This window comes from Lygodium microphyllum, chromosome 1 (genome assembly GCF_053477565.2).
Source record: "Lygodium microphyllum isolate KBCC chromosome 1, Lygodium_microphyllum_v1.1.10, whole genome shotgun sequence".
NCBI lineage: Eukaryota > Viridiplantae > Streptophyta > Polypodiopsida > Schizaeales > Lygodiaceae > Lygodium > Lygodium microphyllum.
The window spans coordinates 45116611-45140523 of record NC_141135.1 but is presented as its reverse complement, the minus strand read 5'-3'; the positions used below and the strand labels follow the sequence as shown (position 1 = coordinate 45140523).

General features: G+C 42.0%; 1 protein-coding gene across 2 annotated transcripts in view; it reads right to left on the bottom strand.

Moving 5' to 3' along the window:
* Positions 1-23913, bottom strand: part of LOC148041061 (retinal-binding protein) — a 72198-nt gene that overhangs the window by 5292 nt on the left and 42993 nt on the right. For both annotated transcript variants that reach the window (XR_015690644.1, XM_087676294.1), the window contains exons 8-11: positions 20705-20788; positions 20531-20593; positions 5644-5698; positions 633-698 (exon numbers count right to left, since the gene is read on the bottom strand). Coding sequence is in view for 1 of the 2 variants with exons in the window: in XM_087676294.1 (XP_087532420.1) it covers positions 633-698; positions 5644-5698; positions 20531-20593; positions 20705-20788 (268 nt within the window). In the remaining variant the exon portion in view is untranslated. The remainder of the gene's footprint in view (positions 1-632; positions 699-5643; positions 5699-20530; positions 20594-20704; positions 20789-23913) is intronic.

Below are 23913 nucleotides of genomic sequence, written 5' to 3'. Positions count from 1 at the left end.
AACCATACATGGCCCAAAAATTTGCTGTACTTCCAAAATCTCTAAGTTTCAACTTTCAACTACTCCAGCATGCCAAAAATACATCCTAAACCTATCTTCACAAGTGGGAGCAAAAAGTTGAGCAAACTTTGAGATGGCTAGGATGTAGGTTCATGGCTGTTCATAACTATTTTTGCTTCATTCGTGGTAGTTTTGAACCATATACGAGAATTTCTAAGTTTCAACTTTCAACTACTCGAGCATTGCACATATATGTCCTAAATCTTTCACAAGAGCACGAGCCACACAACATTGAACAAACTTGAGGACTAGTTGATGTAAGTTCATGGTTGTTAGTAGCAGTTTTTGCTTTATTCATGGCAGTTTTGCAGTCTCATTTTCTATGCAACTGGCTCTTAAAACAATGCATAGGTGTTTTGCTTTGACAAATATGTTCATTTAAACATTGTTTCCAAAGCCAAGAACATGTTTTTAAAAGTTCTAATAATGTTGTTCAAGGAAAACAGTCAAGAATGTTTTGACCAAACATACTCCAAAAAACAACCTATGTTTGCAAACATTTGCATACTCGAGGAAACACGTATCATAAAGACCATGTCACATGTACCCAAGTATAGCACATGTAGTCCTACCTTTCCTGAAGTCAACTGGAAGTCCCATGCTACCAAGGAATCTCCACAGTCAACTGTCAAAGTCACCTGCAATAAAGGACTTACTTAAGGAAGGCTATATTACATACAATCAAGCATGCTGTCATTAGTTATCATTTAGAAGTCCTGCCAGAGTCTAATCAGGTTTTGAGATTTTTGATTTTTTGGATATAAATTAACTATCATGCTGGATGATTACTATGATGCATGGTAGACTAGAGACTGTGTTGATGCATCAGCTGTAAGGAATAAAAATACATTGGTGCTTTTTTTAATAATTTAATCAAATAGTGAGATTTCTGCAATCTAATTAGGACTAAACAAATCTTTCCAGTTCACAAAGACAAGAGAAAGTAACTGGAAGGCTGCCTACTGTCGATATTAGCATAAAACACAAACAAAGAGAGAAGATGATAAAAGGTAAAAGGCTTAAGTGCTGTCATAGATAATGATGATAATAGCGTAAAAGCCTTTCATTTCAGAACGCTGCTAATTTGCAGCCATGGTCTCTGTTCTGCTGTGAAAGACCATCTTGTGGACTCTCCTCCATACCTCCCCGGCTCTAAGTCGGCTCTAAGTCAATCCCATAGGCAATGTCTCTGCATCTATTCTGGCTCGGCACATCTTGCACATGCAGTTGGGAGCCTACCATATGAAAGCCATGTCATGACTACTACACTCCTATGAGCTAGTAGCTCACTGAAAACAAAATGCACACGGAACTAATGGTCTGAAACAATCAGAGCTCCTGTGTCTCCTTCAAACTCTGATGGAGCTCACAACCAAGAGATGACAAACTAACAAAATACAGGCTAACACTCTGTCTCAAATTCTAGGAGTGTCTGAAGACCCAAAGATCTCATGTGATGAAGCATAGACGCTTGAGACAAAGGCTTCGTGAAGACGCCTGCACTACATTGTCCTCCATGGGATGGTAGACCACCACTAACTGCCAATCCACAGTCCTCTCATGAACAAAATGGTATTGAACCTCAATGTGCTCTCCAATGAGCTTGGCTAGGGGTCTTCATGAAAGAAGATAGCAATGCCACCACAAAAGAATGTCCGACCTAGCATGAATAATCTAGATCAAGGAGCCAATAACGTACTTGTTTTGAGTAGCATCTAGTAGGGGACGTACTTGTTTTGAGTAGCATCTAGTAGGGGATCTCCGATAGTCACCAACTTGGACTCAAGGTCCATGGGGCTTAAAAATTGACTTATAGTCAGCCATATCAAACTCCAAAAGAAGCTCGAAGATATAGTTGTGCTGGGAAATAAAGATGCCCTGTGTCAACTAATAGATCTCAAGACCAAGGAAGAAGTGAAGGATACCAAGGTCTATCATATCAAATTCCTCTCACAAATTCTCTACATTCCAATCCACCTATTGTGAGGCACTCCTTATGATAATCAAGTTATCCACAGATAAGATGTTTGATGCACACACAATCTCCCTCAACCTCCTAGTAAAGGTTGGGATCATGATCTAATTGATAGAAGCCTCTCTATAAAACAAACAAATCAATCTACCAATGCCAAGCCCTAGGAGCTTGCTTCAGGCCATAGAGGGCCTTTAGCAACCTATGGACATGATCCTCCTTCCCCTATATATGAAAATCCGGAGGTTGATCAACATAAATCTCCTCCTCTAATATGTCATTCAAAAAGGCAAACTTTACATCTATCTAGAAAACCGGCCATCGATGATGAACTGCAAGAGCCAGAACAAACTAAATAGTAGACATATAAGCTATAGGTGCAAGCATCTCTGAGTAGTCCAAGCCTACCTGCTATTCCAAACCCATGGCAACAAGCCTAGCTTTGTGCTTGTCCAAGGTATGATCAGCTAGGTATCTAGTCTTATAGACCTACTTCACACCAACCACTTTCTACTTCCTTAGACACAACCAACTTCCAAGTCTAATTACACTCAATAGTATCGAGCTCCTCGTACATAGATGATAGCACAATGGCAAACATCCTTTACAAGAGGCTCATTAATAGTAGTAGACTCATGATCATATGAAATCGGTGACACAAGAGCATAGTTCACACGGTGTGAGCTACCCTACCTGGCTTGTATCCTGGCTGATCTACGTAGGCATGGCAGCATAGTGGAAAATTGAGATATGCTCGCATCCTACATAAGCTGTCTATACTACCGTGGAATAAAAATAGACTCATCCTTCTGCGATGGAGGCCAGAGACCTTTGATACTTGTAATGCACCTGTTTAGGATGGAGACTCTCCTTCACTAGGTAAAGATATACCCCCCTCATCAAAAGAAGAGGGCTCCCCCTCGGACAACTCAATATCTCTAGAAGACAACTAAGGGGATGGGAAAGGAGTGTAAAATCTCGAAGAAGAAGAAGAAGAAAAAGAAGAAGCCAAGGGTGAAAGGGGAAAAGAAGATGGAGGAGGAGAAGGAGAAGTCACAGGCCAAAAAAGGGTACTAAGGGAGGGGCTAATGGTTTGTGTGTGTGTGTGTGTGTGTGTGTGTGTGTGTGTGTGTGTGTGTGTGTTGGGAGAGGGGAGTAAGCAGAGAGGGATGCAAGGGTCAATCAATGATGAAGAAGCACCTGCAAGAGAAGCACCATTAATCGGATCATCTGAGGCCGCAACCTCATCAAATACTATAATCGATGAAGATAAGTTTCCTCGATTCTAGGTCAAGCATTTCCTATTTCTTCTCATCCACATAAATGTAGGCATTGCACCCAAAGTTGTGAAAGTGAGACACAAGAGGCTTATTTCCAAAGAAAGCCTCATATAAAGTCATTTCTTGAAATGTCAAAGTTGGAGACTTGTTGTAGACATGTACCACTTTAGCAACTGCCTCACCCAAAAGGGAATGACAACCACGATGCTAAAACATTGAACACCCCATCTCAAGCATGGTCCCATTGGTGCACTCACCACACAATTCTCTAATGGTGTGTTCAGATGGAAGTACTCCATCCGAATGTTGTGCTCCCCACAAAAACTATCAAAGACCTTAGAGCAAAGCTCTCCATCATGGTTAGCTCGTATACCTCGAACCTTGAAAGAAGTTTGCTTTTAAGCAAGCACCTTTAATTCATAGAAGTTGGAATACGCCTCAAAGTTTGCTTTTCAGCAAACACCTTTAGTTCATAGAAGTTGGAATATGCCTCACTCTAGTACTCCAAAAAACATGGCTACACATACCTATTGAAATCATCAACAATAAGCACAAAAGCGTTGGCCTTTTGAATGCAGACTGTGCCCGTAAGTCCACACAAGTCAGTATTCAGTATACACATAGTTGCTTAGAATTTCAGAAATGAGAAAACAAAAACGCATTTCAAAGTTGCGAAACAAAGTTTCAGCCCAAGGCCAAAACAGCGGAACAAGGAAACAGATACCATTTGTAACACTTCGTGCATGCATTAAGTGTTGTTATTCACTGAAATCCTCAGCCTGTTCATGCTGTTTAAAGCCTGATTTAGGGGCACATTTTCATGTGTCTTGCGGCACGGCAGCCTAGGTGGCATCATCTTCTTGTAGACAACCAGTTATCAAAGTCTGCCAGCCCATACAGCAGCAGGTTAGCCAGTATCATCACTCGCACCAGGTTGCCTCATTTTTTAAGCATCATGTTGACCAGTTTCGCAGACCACTGCACATATAGACTGCCACTTCCTTGCTTCCAGCATCATTGGCAGATCTTCACCTGCAGCCTCATCATCATCACCTGCATTTTCATCATTTTCTACCATTAATCCGGCACCCTTACTAATGCCACATCCACACACATAGGGGCCGACAGTTCACAGCCTTGAATGTGTTATGATCAGGAGGCTATTCCTTCAGCTGCACCTGTGTTTCTTCTCTCATTCTCTCTTCTCTCCTCTCCTCTCAGTGCTCTTTGCTTCCATTGCTCACTCTCACAAATATTCAATAATTGAACCTGCACAGGGCACGAGAAAATGTTCCTGCACTTCAGCTGAAAACAACACAGAGCGCTCAATCAACAGATACTTAATTGAATGGCTGATTAAACCATCATTTGTGCCTCTAATTTAACGACATTGAATTCTTACAGCTGGACCCTAAATTGATATTCTATAAGAAACCACCACTAGGACCAAAGTGTCACAGAACCATATCTTGCTTTTGGGCTCCCTACTGGAATACTTCTCCAGCATTACTCCTGCACAAACTACTGAGGTGTCACATAACCACATCTTGGTTCTTGTTCCATATTGGAAAATTTCTCTAGCCTTACTGCCTTGAAATACTATAAGCATGGCTTGTGCATTTCACAGTATAAATCAAGTCAAATATGTGATACAAACAGATGATAAAACCTACATTTTATTAGCTTGTCATAAGTGAAGTAGCACTCTGCTGCCTTCTTTCTGGACAAGATTCACCATGAGGTCTCAGCTTGGGGTTTGTAAAATCACAATGTCTTTGAATACAGAGATCAAGTTACTTGCAAGCATCATTGACAAATCACAACCCTAAAGAAAATTCCATTAACAAGCCCCTCTGTCTCATCTGTGTAGAGATCAAACAGAGTCAAGTACTGTGGATATCCCTATTTCCCTCAAGACACGGCCTGTGAGCCTCCAGTCTCCAACAGGCAAGAGTCGCAGTGTAATGACTCCTTATATCAGCTAAGTCAATATACCAAAACTGTACCTATCCAACATACAAACCAAGACTACCACATCCAGGCAGCAAAATCAAAAAGAGACACTTTTCTTGTCTTGGTGCTGCAAACTTTAGTTTTGAAATGTGCATCAGACATCAACCCCAGCACAATTTCTGTAATGGCATGTTGAATCATCATAAAATCTATAGCTACTGTATGTAGAAAACCTTTATTGATCATTGTCTTACTGTATAATGGATCATATAACAAACAAGATTTTAATCAATCGTTTTCTTGTCCCAAACTCTCTATCCATGGTGCAAAAGTCGATTCTAAAGGAGAACCAAATAAAAGAGAACACCAGGGCATTACCTCATGAGTTTTCCCTGATACAATGGTGACCTCTTTGTAATCATCAACTTCTTCTCTGTGTACCCATCAAAGACAAGAATGAGATATTTTCACTATGCTTTAAAACTGTAATAGCAACAAATACGCATTCAATCTGTCATCAACACAAATTACTTAAGTTCACATGATATAGATCGAAAGCATGGTTTTGTGGAAGAAGAAAGCATCAACTAGGTTCTCACAGCATAAATATCCCAGTCTTGTGACCCACCTAGACACACAATAGATCCAAGCAAAAACAATGGTGATGTGTGCTGAAGTAAAAGATGTCTAGCAGCATCAGAAGATGATCCTGAGCTCATATATTAGGCATAGCAGGGCTGGACAGCAATTGGATAGACCCGGACAAAGTAGCACTCATCAGTGACAAGGGATGATGGGCTGCAGTTGACAGGCTAACTTCAGCAGTCTGCTAGTCTACCGGCTTATTGGACCAGCCCTCAAAAGTAACTGCCTCCAGAGCATGGAGAGTTACCCAACCTTCCCACGTTTCCTGGTATACCCTCTGACTACTTCCATCCTTCCATCTGTGAGCTTGCCAGCTGCTGCATTGTCTTTCCTCCCTGTAGAAGAAAATCCTATATAACTTTTGGGGCTATTATCCCCCTTCCTTGGCAAGGGAGTTAACAAGACCATAGTTATTTCCATATGTTTCCATGTGGAAAACACAGCTGAGCACAGAAGTAAAATTCTAGTATCATCTGTGATCCTAATTTTGTAACAGAAGATTGCAGCAATTATGAATTGTATACATGTGGTGTTTGCTGCAATTCAGACCAGCAGACTGAACTAAACAGGGAAAGTAGAAAAACAGCCTTATTTTTGCAAAGTCGTGATATTTCCATGCCTGAGAACCCTGGTTTTCAATCAGAAATGGCCAAGTATGTTTTCCCTTTTTCATATGGATCATTAATTTCAATCTTCTGATTCAGTCCCCCCATACACATCTAAGTCCAACCATGAACAAGAGTCAAGACCCTTGCATTTGATATCAGAGCCAAAGTTTGACTTTGGAGTAGAACTGAAAAGCAAGAGACTATGCAGCTCCTCTATTTTGTGGAGAAACCCATACTTGTGCTACTGTGCGTACAGAAGTGGAAAGTGCACTGAGAGAGAAAGAGAGAACACAAAGAAGGAAATGCAAAACCTGCATAATGCCGAATGAAACAGGAAAGCATGCATTGTTGATGCTGACAGACAAAGGCCCTTCCACAGGTGCCCAAGGGCAGGGCAGTGAGGGCACCAGACAAAGCAATAGATGACGAAGAAATCTGACAATGGGAAGACAGGAGCAAGAAAACACTAGCTGGTTGAAGAAGGCTATGACAGCTGATGGAGTGGGCACAACCAAAAGGAAGGAAACGTGAGGTTAGTGCTCACCCAAAACAGAGAAGGCTGCAGAAGACTATGAAAGTTCAAAGTTAAACGGTTGGTTAAAGTGCCCAAAGTCCAGGTCAAAGCATTCAACAAAGGCCAACCGGTAAGGAGAAACACCCAGCGGACATAGAGAGAAACTGATGCTAGTAGAAATCTAAAGAGGGGACGTAGATCATGGCGGCAATTTTTTGGAAATTTTAGAAAATCTAAGGCACCAAGAATGCACAGGCAGGGTGTCTCTTTTTAGTCAACTAGATTTTATCATACCCTGCTATATACTTTTCAACAAGTGAGAGCAGAGCTCACACCTACACAAATTGTAATATCCCACAAAGTCGTGGACATGTAGTGGAAATTTTATATTCATGTATGCACAAAAGACACAGAAGGCATGTAGATCAGCAGGCAGGTCCATCTGTCATGTCAAATCTAAAGAGCTACAGGCATGTAAAAGAGAGATGTCCAAACTTGAGAAAGGCTAAGGGTTAAGGCTACCTACGCCAACAACCCTAGGTATACAATTTGTTAAATGAGTAGAATCACTAAATCTTGTGTGAGTAAAACTTGGAGCTCTTCCATCCACCTTCTTCCTTCTTACTTCCACCATAGCCAAAGCTTGTGAGTGAGAGATAGTATATATGCATGGGGGAGAAAGTTAGGGACCAAGAGGGTGACACCTTCTCTCGTTGCTTCTCCTCTCTTCTCATCTACCATACCATTTGGGGGCTTGATGCAATCATTGCTACCATGAGAGAGAGTGTGAGAGTGTAAGGAACTTGGAAGGAGAAGCTTCTTCTCCTCTTTTTCCACTCTCTTGGCAACATTGGAGGTGAATGGATCGGATGTAGATCCGTGGCTTGAGAGCTTGAGGCATGACTCCAATCATGAGACCATCAAGCTTCCTTCTGAAAGTAAGACTGCAATAAGCAAGGTAAGTGTCACATCCTTGGATATCTAGATGGGCACTAGTAGCATTGGTCACAATGGTCATGAACTGACCTTATTTGCACTAAGTGCACTAGAGGGTTAGGGCAACAAAGTCCTATTTATAGGACTCAAGGCCCTATTATGCATACTATTGTGTGATCACCACTCTTAGACTCTTGGTCTATAGGCCAACGCATCGATACACTAGGTGGGTGCGGGTTGGTGGTGTGGGGGGCCACGTCTTGGGACATGGTTGTGACCCAGTATGCTGCCAGCTCATAGGCTCACAAATGAGTTCATTTGGCTCTATCGTTGGGAGGTGAGTCTAATGTCCATTCCCTGTAAGTTCATGGATATAGCTAGTGTCAAATCTATAAATAGATTTATTCATTCCTTGGTCACGCACTGTTACTGTCATATAATTAGCACTCTCAAGCACAGTTACGCATTTCCTATTTATCACGTTGGATAGCTCAATGCAGTTTACATGGCATTTCCAGCTTTACCAGGCAGTCAAGCAGGCTTGGCAAGTTGTGCTGGTTGCCACGTGGTAGCCACAATTTATGTGCAGCATTTTAGCCATTATTTTATTCAGCAATCAGCTAGGTTTTACTGTCCAAGCTGACTATTTTATTGCCATTTTTATGCCTATTTATAGGCAGCCTGCCCTGGTCATACTTCACTTGTCATTTCAAGTGGAGAAAGAGATCAGCCCGCAAATATACATTCGATAGCCCATGTACACATCTGCCTTCTTCATTTCAGCATTCATCTACTAAAGATTTCTATGTTCTACTATCTCTTCTCTCTCTCCCTCTTCCCTTGTATTCATTTTCTTTCAATCTGGTCCTACGCTTTTCCATTCGTTGTACTCTGGCATGGCCAGAGCAGCATTCAAGGGCCAATTGATTGTGGGCAGACCTGAACTAGAGATTTCAGCATGACAGAACTTTGCATTTTCAGCATTCGAAAGCTGAGGCGACCAGGTGAAGTGCGTGAAAGGAGCCAAGTTGCTGTTTTTTGCAGGTTTTTGCTGTTTGTAAAGGAGAAAGGCTGTGTTTTCAGCCTTTGGTAATAGACTTTGAGTTTTCAACGCTTCGGGCAATTGGAACAAGTCCAAGACAAGTAGAGCAACGGTGTTCGGGACAAACATGAGATTTCAGCATGACAAAAGTTTGCATTTTCAGTATTGGAAGGTTGGGCCCAACAGTCAAGTATAGGAAAGGAGAGAAGTTTTTTGCAAGTTTTTGCTGTTCGTAAAGGAGAAAAGGCTGTGTTTTCAGCCATTTGTAACAAATTTTGAGTTTTCATCACCTCCAACGGTTGAAACAAGTTCAGGATGAGCGGAGGAAGCCCTAGCAGACACCATTTGCGCAGTCAGAGGAGGCAGCCCTTGTTTCTGTGTAGGTTATTCAAGTGAATATATCTTCTGAGATCAACATGGACTTTCCAGCTATTACGGACCGTAAGATCCCCATGTTACCAGCTCTTCCTTCAAATTAGAAGCTCAATGGAGAGAATTGCCGCTTTTGGCGGGTGATGGTGCTTGCCATCTTGGAGTCCTCTTATTTGGCGGAGCTTATGACCAAGGCTATAGACCTGCTAGAGTGAAACAAATGTGGAAGCGTATGGACAAGACTGAAAGAAAAGTGAACATGAGAGAAAGGAAGAGAGAAAAAAGACAGAAGAACACAGAATTCTCCAATCAATGAATGCTGAAATGAAGAGAGCAAAGATAGATGGGATGTAGACATATCTCCTCGAGCCGTATCTCTCCCACCAGCACCTAAAAAGCAAATAAGGAGGGCAGGCTATCAACTGGGCCTAAATAGGAGGAAATACTGCAATCAACCAACGAAAATGGCCAACTTCATCAAAAACCTACTGACTACTGCACGAATGAATAAATAATCAATGATCAGTCATCCAACTACCACCTGGCATCATCGCCCGCTTGATAAACTGCCCATACACTATGACTATTGGAATGCCCACAAACTAACAAGGATAATAAATAATGCCTTCCGAAAGTACCTCCAAGAGAAATGACTACACCAATGGTAACCTTAAAAATACTAGCCCAAAGATGACTAATCTCTAACACCCCCTCTCAAATCTTGGAGGCAACACAAGGCTCAGGGATCTAGAGTGTTGTCGAAGAAGAAGCTAAGGAAGCACCTCCATGAACAAATTTTCCAAATTATTCTCCCTCTTGCAATAAACCACATCAATTGTCTCATCCAAGATCTTCTCCCGAATGAAATGGTAATGAATCTCAATGTGCTTCCACCTAGCATGAAACATTGGGTTCCATGCCAAAGCAATGCAACTCTTATTGTCACAATGAAGTGTTATAGGACCTGCCTGAGGATAGCCAAGCTCTCCTAGTAACCTTCAAAGCCATACCATCTCACATGTGGTAGAAAACGCTACTCGATACTTCACCTCTGTGGAAGAAAGAGGCAATAATGGGCTGCTTCTCACTACTCCACAAGATAACACCTACACCCAAAGTAAAATAATATCATGTCATTGACCTCTATTGGTCAACATCTCCAACCCAATCAAAATCCATCTAGCCTGTAAGAACCAAATGTGAATCTTGAGTACCTGTTGGATAATGAATACCAAGATCAAGGGTTCCCCTCAAGAACTACAAAATCCTCATAGCAGCCCGTCAATGTACCATCTTCGGTTCACTCATAAACCTAGCCAACAAACCTACAAGAAAGCAAAAATCAACCTATCACGAGGATGCAAAATTTTGAATGCTTTAATCTTGCTAATAACATTTGATTAAGTTATAATCAAATATGCAAGGTTGTTTAGCACATATGATGCACATGGCAATTATTTCATGGTAATAAGCCAAGGACCCTGAGAATGCAGTGGGTGTTCAAGGCAAAAGTTGTGATAAGTTATACCAACTGGGCTTTGGAGGTTAGTTGGTGTCAATTTTGACCCTAGGATAGTTATTTGGCCAAAAAGCGCCAGTGGTGATACTAGGGACTAGTGTTAATTAATTAATTAATACCAGTTAAATTTGAGAAGCTTTAATCTTACTAATAATATTTGATTAAGTTATAATCAAATGTGCAAGGTTGTTTAGCACATGTGATGCACATGGCAATTATTTTATGGTCATAAGCCAAGGACCCCGAGCATGCAGTGGGTATTAAAGGCAAAAGTTGTGACAAGTTATACTAGGTAGGGCTTGGGGGTTAGTTGGTGTCAGTTTTGAGCCTAAGATAGTTATTTGGCAAAAAAGTGGCAATGATGATACTAGGGACTAGCAATAATTAATTAATTAATTAATTATAGTTTAAGAGTCAATTGAAGTTGGATACCACTCCAAGTTGCAAATGGCCTAGCCAATTTAATTATGGATAGGCACATTTAACGATGGGCAAGGTCAGAAGGGCTAAAATTAATTTTTAGGATTATTTAATTTTGAAAATTAATAAAATAGCTGGATAATACCGAAAAACGGGTTTAGAAGACTGCCACTTAGCGAAAATGCCCATACAAACAAAGAAAACGTTTTTAGGGACTGGGTCTCAGCCATTCAATTAGTTTACAGCTTGTGCGGAGAGAGAGAGAGAGAGAGAGAACTATTAGTCTAATTTTTTATCAGAGAAAAGCAATTTGTTGCAGAAGACAACCATCTGGAAGCCTCAACAGGCAAGGGGCAGTAGGGAGTCACTTCCAGGGGCTGGCAACAACACTATTGATCAGGTGACAACATTTTGGAGGTACCTGGCAATAGGTGACAGCATTAAATGCAAGGTGGAGTGAGCGGCAAGTAAAATTTAGGGTTTTCTCGCAAAGAAAATCAGATTTCTCTCTAATCTTAGCTTTCTCTCACCTATCTCTACTATAAACTCTAAATTTCTGCAAAAATTAGAGGTTGACAGCCACCTCGAAACCCGCACCAATAGGAGAAGGCATCATGCACTGAATTCAGCATCTGAAATTTAAGTAATAGTCCGGGAAATTCAAATGCCAGCTCATTCATTGCAAATTGGGGTAGCATTTGGCCAATTGGTGGTTCCATTCATACAAGTCCTATGTAAAAATCAAGGAGCAATCAGCTCAAATTGCTTGTTGATTGTTATTACAGCAAAGAGCTTTTAGAACAGCAAAGCAGATTGTGGAATCTCAACTTATACTCATTCCATTAGCAATTAAAGTTAAAGAAATACCAAAAGAAGCGCTAGTTTTGGGGCCAACAAGGTGTCCAATGTCCAAGACTATTAAGGTAAACCATGCATTTCAATTTATGTTTATTTGCTGATTGTTGTAATTAAGTGCTTAATCAAGGCATTACCACCCTCTCCAAGAAGGAAGGCTGGTTTCATTGGCTGCAAATTATATCACCAGCATTTCCTTGCTCTCTCAGCCTCCTCCTCTCTCACAATGGCTGGAATAGACTTCCACCACAGACCAATCCTACAGCAAGTGACGGCAATTTGGAGCCTTGTAGAGGCAGGTGAAAGCAGTCCAAGGTCCTTCTAGTGCAAGTGACAAAATACAAGAGAAGGCATCAGTCTTTCTGGTGGTCCTAAGCTGTAAGTGACAGCTTCCATGGCTATTTGAATAGAGCAACAGCAGTTTTTCAACATTTCTCGCGATGAAACTCTAAAACTTCTCTCTCTACAGCATTCTCTCTCATCCCCCAGGCATCTCTCAAGTTACCTCAAAATTTTCTAGCAGTTTGAGCCATCAAAGAAATAGATTTCAGTCAATCTCTACTGTAAACCCTAATTTACAACAGAAATTAGGGTTTTGATAGCCACCTCAAGATGCATGCTCAGAACTGAGGGCCTAGGGCTTGAATTCCAACAATTGAAATTGAGAAATTTCAAGGAGATTCAGAAACCCAACCAACCAATATCAAAATTGGAGCTGAATTTGTCTTTCAAGGAGTAGGGTAAAAGCCAATCTCCAAGCAAACCAAGGGATAAATTGGTTTAAAGGCTTGTTGGTCAATTTGAACAACAAGAGCCACTTAGATTAGTAGAGGAGATCAAAGGATCTCAATTGTACTTCTTCCATTTATAATATAAGATAAAGAAATACTACAAGGGACACCAATTTTAGGGCCAACAAGATGTCCAATCTCCAAGACTAAAGTGGTAATATTTGGATTTTTAATTTATGTGAATTTAATACTTGTTGTAGGTAGTGTTAAATCAAGTTATTTACCACCCTATCCAAGAAGGAAGGTTGGTTTCATAAACGGAGTGTGAAGAAGCCAACTCAAGGACCCTATCAACTGCCTATAGCAAGTAGCATCTACCGCCGGAGAATCTACATGGGTCGTAGCCTTCCAATTCAAATTCACAAGAGTAGAAATGGCATTGCATCTCTCCATCTCAAACATGGCCTAAGGTCTTACATATACCATTGTTGGAAGACAAAAAACTCCCTCACAATCTTGTAAATCTCATGGCTTAAAAAGAAATGTAGAAGGCCCATATCCATCATCTCAAATATATCGTATAGTGTTAGCTTAGTCTCCTTGACCTTTTGGGCACGATCACATATCAAAATAAGATCATCCATAGAAAGCACAAACAACATGTGCCCTACGACTAAGGTGTGGACATACAACTATGGATCAAAAGAGGAATGTCAATACCTCAACGTCCCTTGGAGAAACGAGTCTATCTTCTTGTTCCAAGCACATGGAGCGTGTTTAAGGCCGTAAAGGGCCTTCTTCAACCTGCCTACATGTCCATTTGATGAGGAAAAGCCAAGAGGCTGCTCAACATAGATCTTCTCCTTCAAATCACCATTGAGGAAGGCAGACCTCACATCGAGTTGACAAACCAATCATCTCCTATGGTTGGCTAAGGCAAGAAAGACTATAATGGTAGCCATCTGAGTCGTAAGTGCAAAGGTGTCATGGAAATCCACCCCTAGCCGCTTTGCGAAGCCCTTTGTAATGAGCAACACCTTGTGCTTATCCAAAGTACCATCACTGTGATATTTGGTCTTGAAGATCCATTTCACACCAATCACCTTCTTATAAATGGGCCGAGACATAAGATCCTAATTGCTATTCTACTCAATAACATCCAACTCCTGCTCCATAGCCTTCTTCCAATGATGTGACTACAAAGCCTTCTTTACGAAGGTGGGCTCCCTATCCTGTATAGCACGGGTCATCAAACAATAGTTACTACAGACAACCTTAATAGCATGTGCTTGGTTCCTCAAAGACCACTGCAGTCAATCCTACGGTTGCCACTCCTCAAGGACTCCCTCAATCCCAAAATCACAGAGTGTATCTTGTACCCAATGAGGAGCAAGTTGGATCTCCTCGACACGCACCATCTACTAAAGTCTTTGGAGCATCCACCGGCAATGGCTCAATCCGGAAAGCCGGCAGGAAACTAGTATCCTCATCCAAAGAGGAAGCATCTCCATGAGGTGCAAGCTCTAGAGGAACCAACTATCTCCTAGATCTCCAAGCACGGGGTACTCCTCACCCCCCTCTGCGGCTGGAATCTCCACAAATCAAACATCTCAACTCGTGTAGTTATCTCTTAACGGGATCATACAATTGGTAACCCTGGGACTGCAAGCTATAACCCAAAAAGATTTGTCTTTGAAAAGCCACTTCAAATTTATGAAGTTGTGTCTTTGGGATGTGGACATAGGTGTCACACCTAAAAACCCTAAAATAAGAAACGCCATGCTTAGATGTAAAATATGCCCCATAGGGTGTCATACCAACAACTGCTAAAGTGAAAGATCGATTGAGGATGTGGACTGCAATAGCCACAACCTCGACCCAAAGACACTAAGGTATTTGACTATGCTCAATCATAGTGTGAGCCATCTCAATCACACTTTGGTTCTTCCACTCCAATATGCCATTGTCTTGAGATGTATTTGTATTTGCAAACTCCTATTGGATACCATGATCTACACAAAATCTAGCAAGCTCATTAGAAACAAATTCTCCTCCCTTATCCAATCCTAAGGTCTTCAATTTCTAGCTTGATTGGTTCTCCTCAAAGAGTAACCAGCCTTGGAAGTGCAAGAAAGCCTCCGACTTCAACTATTAAAAAAAACCTACGTCATCCTACTAAAATCATCCACAATCAGTATGAAATACAAGCTTCCCTGAAGAAACTTCGTCCTTGTAGGTCCACACAGATCAATAGAAACAAGCTCCAAGGGTGCTAAAGTCCACCTTGAAGCCTTGCTAGGAATGGCATCACAATGCTATTTCAAGGTACTCATACTTTAGGTGGCCAAACCGAGCTTGCCAATGCGGGAACTGTGTCTAAGTGATAAGAGAAAGAGAGCTCAAGGTAGGCTCAAGGTAGAAGGAGACTGTAGCTTGTAGACTCCATTCTTCTCATAACCAGAAGTAAGCACGAAACCGAAAGGAATCCTCGTCAAACTCAACCAAGAGGCCAAGGCCACAAATCTTGTGTACCGAAAGAAAATGGTAACCCAAACCTGGCACATAAAGCACCTCTGAAGTATGAGCGTCACCCTGCCCATCTCATATAAGCTACACGTTACCCTTCCCTTGAATAGGAACAAAAGAGCTATCGCTGCTGAGAATCTATCCATGCGAAGGATGCAAATGTGCAACGCATGCTACAAAAAGAGTCATGTACCAAGAGACATCATTGTCAACAATCCACTCAAGAGGATGTGGGGCCATGAACACAATATCAAAAGCCTTAGGGGTCAAGGCCTCAATCACCTCCAAGTGGAGGAAGGCAACTAATGAGGGAGCAGCCACCACTACTAAATCCATTTAAAACTTCTCCTTCTTCTCCTTGTCGAAGCAATCCTTTTGCAAGAGACCTATCTTGCCACAAATGTGAGGAGTGGAATCCTTCTCTTTGTCTATCTTCAATTTGTCCTCCTACTTCTTCCTTTAGTCCTTCATCTTCTTCCGAGAAGACTAACCAATCAATGCCTCCCATTTGAAAGCATTATGTCCTTTCAATTGCTCCTCCTGGTCCAAAACCATAGGAACCAACTCTTCCCAACGAAGAGTCTTTGACCATCCTAAAGCAATCAAGGTGAAGTAAAAGGCATTGAATTCGAGCAATAATTGAGAAAGAAGAGTTACAGCCATGTCCTCTAAGGTAAAGAGAAAAGTACGGATGTGGGCATTCCGTAGATCCCAATGTGTCTATACATTTATCTACTCGGCTTTCTCATTTGAAGAAAGCTTGGAGATATCACCAACTGTAGGACCTCGATCACGAGCTATAGGATGGTCTATAGCCTCAATCACGTGCTATAGGACAGTCTATAGCCTCCATCACGAACCCTGCCAAATCATAAGACTCCAAGATGGCAAGCATCATTACATGCCATATGCGGTAATTCTCCCCATCAAGCTTTTGATCTGGAGGAGGAACCCAGAGCATAGGGACCTTATGGTCCATAATAGCTAACTCCGTGTCAATTTTGGTCAACGTTGTAAATAGAATGACCTGCATAAAAACAAGGGCAATCCCCCGCTATCTCCTCGCACAATGCCGGTGCCGATGCCTACTAGGGCTTCTTCCACTTGTCCTCAAAGAGTTTCACCCACCAAAGGTGGTGAAAACTCAAAATCTGCAGCAAAAAGCTGAAAATACAGCCTTTTTTCCTTCACGAACAGCAAGGACCTACAGAAAACAGCAACTTCACTCCTCCACGCACAACCTATTCACTGCAGCCTACAAAGGCTGAAAACTCAAACTTTCATCACGAAGAATCCTCCCGATCAGGTCTGCCCACAATCAATCAGCCCTTCTACGCTACTCCGATACCATGTCAAAGTGCATGCAGAAATGTATGGACAAGACTCAAAGAAAAGTGAACATGAGAGAAAGGGAGAGAGAAAAGAGACAAAAGAACACAAAAATTTGTAGTCAATGAATGCTGAAATGAAGAGAGCTGATATATAGGGGTTGTAGACGGATCTCCTCATGTCATATCTCTCCCACCAACACCTAAAAAGCAAGTAAGAAGGGCAGGCTGCCAACCGGGCCTAAATAGGAGAAAATAATGCAATAAAACAATGCAGTTGGTCAGTAAAACTGGCTGACCTGGTCAAGAACCTCCTGACTACTGCACAAATGAATAAAATAATCAGTGATCGGTCCTCCAGCTACCACATGGCATCATCGCCTACCTAATAAACTGCCCGTACACTGCCACTGCTGGAAATACCCACAAAGTGACACGAATAATGAATAATGCCTTCCGAGAGTAACTCCAAGAGAATTGACTCCACCAATGATAACTTGAGAAATGCTAGTTCAAGGGATCACTAATCTCTAAAAAGACCATCCTACAGCTCGTGATGCCTCTAAGATTTATGTTGATAAGAAAGTTGAGGCTCTTTCCTCTCTCTCTCTCCCTCTTGCACTCCAACTGTTATAGCTCACATCGAACATTCAACAAATGATTAGGAGATATGGCTGAAATAAGACCACTTATACAATTGGATGACCGTGATGAAGTGAGTATCTTTGGAAATGCAGATGTAGATGTTGAACCCGTCCAAGTCCGCTTCCATGCAAGAGTATGTGAATAAGCTTTAGCAATTGCAAATGTAGGTCCAAAATGCACAGAAAGTGATAACCTCAAAGGACATGGGGATAACTCTTCTTTCACAATTACCACCTTGATTTCGTGCTTTCTATTCTGCCTTGATTGCCTCAAGGTGGACAAACACCCTTAAGTGGAAGGAGTTGGTTTTGATGGTCATGGACCAAGAGAAACAACTCAAAGATTAGAACGCTCCCAACTTGGAGGCATTGATAGGACAATCTTCCTAATAGAAGGGAAAGAACAACAACAACAAGGACGAACAGACCAAGCGAGAAAGCCAAGGAGTCTATTTTGCAATTGTGGCAAGATAGGTCATTGAAAGAAGGACTGTCCAAACAAGGACAAGAAGGACACTCATAGGAGAAAACTATGAAGGACTCAAGAGCAATGGTTGCTCCTGCATCAGCCGCCTTCCTCCAATTGGAGGTGAATGAGGATGCTCCTTTGATTTCCATTGATGCAGCAATATTGGCCCCCTAGTCTCATGAGTGGATTGTGGATAGTGACACTTCTCGCCACATGACTCCTTCATATGGTATTGCCCATATGCATCCAATGTATAGGCAAATTCTCATATGTGACATCTCTTCGGTCCCTACCAAAGGCAAATGGTGCCCACATATCAAAAGTTCTCTACATGCCAAGTTTGTGATATCATCTTCTTTCAACAAGTAAGATTTGTGCTATTGGTCTTATGGTTGAGTTTGACAAGGACTCATTCGGAGTTCTCAATGGAGATTCTCGATAGGCTGTTTGTGCAAGCCATGAGGAAAATGGAGTCTACAAGATGCGGACTTTATCAACCTTTACTTCTCTTCTTATCTCTTCTCAAACTCAAACCAAGCTATGGCATGCTCAATTTGGCCACCTCAACTACGAGTACCTTCGGAAGGTAGCTCGTAGTCCATTGTGATTGGCTTGCCAAAGATTAAGATGAGCCACCTGCCATGTGTATCTTGCATTCATAGCAAGCAACATAGAGATGTGATTCTCAACAAAGCTTCACATAGGGTTGAGCAACCCTTGGAGCTTGCTTCAACGATATTATGTGGACTAACGCAAATGGAGTCCCTTAAGGGGAGTTTATACTTTATGCTAATTGTTGATGATTTTAGCAAAATGGCTTGGGCGTATTTCTTGAAGCTGAAGTTTAAAGCTTTCTCACACTTTATAAGGATTGGTTGATCTTTCGAGGAGAACATGTCTTGCAAGAAACTCAAGACCCTACATTTTGAAAAAGGAGGGGAGTTTGTCTCCAACATGCTAGCCAAGTTTTGTGCAAAACATGGCATTCACTAGTAGTTTACCAACACGAACACACCTCAAGAGAATGGCATACTGGAGCAGGAGAATCACAGTGTGATATATATAAACCTAAAGAGTACACACTCATCATTGTACCCAAGAATCATGCTCACTCGCTACTCTCTCATTCTCTCTGCTACTAACAGCCACTACGTGTCTTGATCCCCTCGTTCTCTGAGCTCTATAGATTTCCCAAATCAGTATTGCCTTGAACTCTTCCTTTTGGAGCCCCGTCAACATAGAGATCGTCTCTTGCAATCTCAAGGGAGGTATCTTGGGGGATCATAGCAACACATCCTCACTAACTTTTTCATAGCTATGACTACACCTAGTATCTCAGAGCATACCCCAAATGAAATGGTGGTTCCACCACACACAGTCACCTTAGATAGGACCACCAAGAGATGCAAAGCATGTTGCCCACAACCCATCGACCCATGCCCTCGCTCGAGACACCACTAAGGGATACAGAACACCTCACCAAGTAGCTCTACCTCAATGCTTCAACCTATCCATTTGGACATACCCATGATTTTGCTTCATACGCTAATTTGGCCATTTGTAGACATTAATACAACTTTGTGTGTGTGTGTGTGTGTGTGTGTGTGTGTGTGTGTGTGTGTGCACGCGCGCACAAAGCTCAAAGCCCAAAGTCAAAAAATGGTTACTTCTTCCCAACACCAGTTTGGCCAATTGGTCGTAGATGCAGCTTGTGGCTTCAGCTTGCCATCTATGAGCATTGTTTTGAGAATATAGCTTGATATATGTATGATGTATCTACTATTTCCCTTGCCACTGGGACCTTGGCTTTTCATATAGACATATGTATTTCAGCCTTCAGAAATCTATGGCTCTCGAGTCTTTAGTCTTTAGACTACAAGGTACAAGGCTCATCTAATATAGGCCAAGAGATACACCTACTTGCTTGACCAATATTAACCTTAAGTGTGTTTACATGATGTGAAACACTCTCATACTAAAAGATGTGTTTACACACACGTCTACAGGGTGCTTCCCAACACTTTTGACTGTTAAATCTTACTATATGTATGTTCTTGTTAATACTAATCCAATGCAGCACCTGAGCATACCTCAAAAAGGCTTCTGCAGAAAAAGAATACAAATGTGGTCCTATACTTTGCAGAATAATTCCATCCATCTATCTTAAAATTATGCCTGACATCCTGTAGGCAGAATCTAAACCAGTGATGACTCTACAAAGCATCATCAAAAGCTTTCTTCTACTGATTCTTCGTCAACTTATTCATAATTCCTTTTTGCAAAGTTTCTATGCACAAAGTTGAGCAAACATAATCTGCTTTCTATTTCAAACTGCAACAACCCAACCACAGCTACATGCTCATTTCCTCTTCTTTTGCTTTAGCCTGGAAACATCTTTCAGTCTACTTGCTTATCATACCACTTACACAGATGTTTTCCTGTTATAACCTGACGCCTCATCTTTTTTGTGTTGCACAACATGTGAAACAAAATCGACATATCTTTTCAAAATGATAATACTATTGTTGAAATTCTCCTTTCATGTGGGTCCTTTAATTGAAATAGATGTTCAAATTGATTTGTAAGCTGCAAGATCTTCCTGTCAAGAGATTACTTGACCAGAACCTCAGTTGAGAAATTTTAACAATGAACTTACATTCCTTCTGCAATCCTTGCTTCCTCAGCAGAGATCAAAAATGGTGAGTTATCAAAGACAAGCCTGAAAACAATGTTTTGCGTCAGACAGCTGTTTTACAAGCACTAGGGGAAAGACATAAGTGGATAAACAACGAGCATCATTGAACTATAAAGTTTGGAAAACATGTCTCACCCAAGAAAATCCAAGAAATGTTTGAATTCGGTTGCATAAGCCTTCACACAGTTCTCCACAAGAGAAACATGCTCATCTACACACCTGATTGCATCAACGAAGTTCTCCCTCTCTCTCTCTCTCTCTCTCTCTCTCTCTCTCTCTCTGTGCAATTGTATTAATTACCAAAAAAGTGCAAGTTTACATGATTACACGATGTAGGATAGCTCTAGGCCATTGTGCATAAACTCGCTTCACAAAAGATCAAATAACTAAAAGAGTACAAAAGTCACAGCAAAGAAGTAGTAGAGATTGCGGTATGCCAAGGAGGTAAATCCTCCTTAGGGAGAAGGTCAGCATGCTGCACAAGATCTAATTGTCAATGTAGAAGACCCTTGAGTTTAGCTTGTGTCCCTGGACGCTCGCGGTAGAGTCAAAGGCGAAAGCATTCCAGGTGATCCAATTATGCCAACAGCCCCAAAATAAAATGGAACAAAACCTTCATATGTGGCTGCACTCACGTGGGATATTTGCCCTTGGCAAAAACCCAATCAAAAGGGCTCAGCGATAAACCAACCACATGCCAAATATTTGTCAAAAGAGCCCAAATTTTCCTATCCAAAGGGCAGGAAATAAATCTATGATGTGAAGATTCCACACTGGTTGTACAAAAAAAGTAGTTGCCATTTGAGATTCGACACTTAGAAAGGGCCGAAGCAAGGGGAAGCCCACCAATGATCTCTCTCCAAAGAAAGACATTGCTTTTGAACAAGGTCTTGTTCAACCATCCTTCCATCACTATCATTTTCCACCAAGTCTTGGATTTATGCATGCCCCAAACCCCATTGGCTTTAGCAACCAACCAATGCTTGTCCTTAATCAAGAGATGATACACCCAGTTAGCTAAAGCCTTTCGAAGACAAAGATGACTAGCAAGATCCCATTCTTGCCAACGGCGCAATCCGAGTCAACTGCAGGAAAAGGCAGCATAGGCTGCATCAACCTTTCAATCTGGCCCCATAAGTCACGGTATCCACGAGGAATCCAGAAAAGTCTCTTTGCCATACGAAAAGACATCAGCTCCCCATGGCTCATAAAGTGGCATTTGCAAAAAACAGAAGACAAACCTAGACTTGTCATACGATTGAACTTGGGCCTATCTTCTTGTTTCCCATCCCAAGAGAGCAACTGCAACATCACCAACAATTCCAACTAAAAGGAACTTGCCTCCATATGATCCTCTGCAGGATGCCAGCAAGCCTTCTGAAGAACGAGCCTCCAAGAAGAAACCAAATAATTTACCAAAATGGAGGAGGGTGTGGAAAAGTGAGTATCCAAATTCAGAACGTGCCACCATGATGCCTGTATGCTGGTGTTACCATGTACCATACCTCGATCCTCCAAAGAAAAAAGTGGACTATAAAGACCCAAGGATGACAATCAATACACATTGCTTTGAAGAGTGACCAACGATAGGCCACGATATAGGTATGTACATCTAAAATCGCCCCACCACCCATGCTTTTCAGGGTGCAAACATGGCTCCATCCAAGAGATACATAAATGCAAGGAGTCTTTTTTCTAATGGGTGTTCTCTCTCTCTTTTTTCGTGAAGATAATTGAATTAGATAGTGAATATTTACATCAAACCATCAGGTCAACACTCTCTCTGTATATCTTACTTTCTATTACATCAGACTCTCTCTCTCTCTCTCTCTCTCTCTCTCTCTCTCTCTCTCTCTTTTTCGTAAAAGGTAATTGTATTAATTACGAAAAAAGTACAAGTTTACTTGATTACAAGATACATGATGGCACTCAGCCATCATATGAAACGGTTCTAGTTCTAAGAGTTACAAGGTCATGGCAAAGATGTAGAGGAAATTGCCATATGCCAGGGACGCAAGTCCTCCCGAGAAAGTAAGTCAGAATGCTGAAGAAGATCTGATCTATCTACCAATACAAGAGACCCTTAAGCCTAGCAATATGCCGCTGAACATTACAGGCGGAATCAAAAAGAAAAGCATTCCGAATGGTCCAATTATGCCAACAGCCCCAATATCGAAGAAAGTGAAACACGAGCTTCATATGTGGCTGTGCCGGTGTTGGGTATTTGGGCTGCACAAAGACCCAATCAAAGGGCCTAAGCGAGAAACCAACCGCCGCTCTCCAAACGGCTGACAAGAACGACCATATTTTCTTAGCGATAGGGCAAGAAATAAATCGGTGACGGGCAAATTCGACACTGGTGGTGCAAAAGAAACAGTTGCCATTGGATATTCATCGCTTGGAAAGAGCCGAAGCAAGCGGAAGACCCCCAATCATCACCCTCCAAAGAAAGACCTTATATTTGAAGGGTGTCTTGTTCAGCCACCCTTCCATCACAGTTTCCCTCCACCATGATCGGGATTTACGCAATCCCCATAGAGCATTAGCTTTAGTGACCAGCCAGTGATGATCTTTAATCAGAAGATGATAGACCTGGTTAGCGGAAGCTTTGCCTAAACTCAGCCGGCCTTCAAAGTCCCAATCCTGCCAAGGACAATCCGAATCAAGGGCAGGAAAGGGTTGTCTGCTCTGGACCACCATCAAAAGTTGTTCCCATAAATTCCTGTATCCACGCGGGATCCTAAAGATCCTCCTGGCTGTACGAAATGATATTAACACATTGCGACTGGCAAGGGTGGCATCCGCGACTGAAGTTAAGCCCAAACGTGCCATACGGTTGAATTGTGGTCGAAGCTCTTGTTTACCTTCCCATGAAAGTAACCGCGAGACTGCCAGCAATTCCAGTTGAAAAGAATTAGCATCTAAGCGATCCTCCGCCGGATGCCACTGAGCCTTCCGGAGGACCAGTTTCCAGGAACATACCAAATGGGCAAGCAGTGATGAAGAGGAACAAGAGAATCGGGAATCGGCATTAAGAACATGCCACCACGAACTCTGGATTTGGGTATTGCCATGCCGAACCCCATGCTCCTCAAGGAAATAATGGGCTATAACGACCCACGGATGATGATCCGAGCACATGGCGCGGAAAAGAGACCAATGGAGGGCCAGCATGTGAGTTTGGGCATCCAAAATAGCTCCGCCACCCATGCGTTTGGGGGTGCACGCATGCGACCAAGAAATCCAGGAAATGCCTGCATGCAAGGAATCTTTCTTCCATAACATAAAACGAATAAACTGAGTCAGAGCATTCAGAGTAGTAGTAGTCCAGGGCAGCAAGGGCA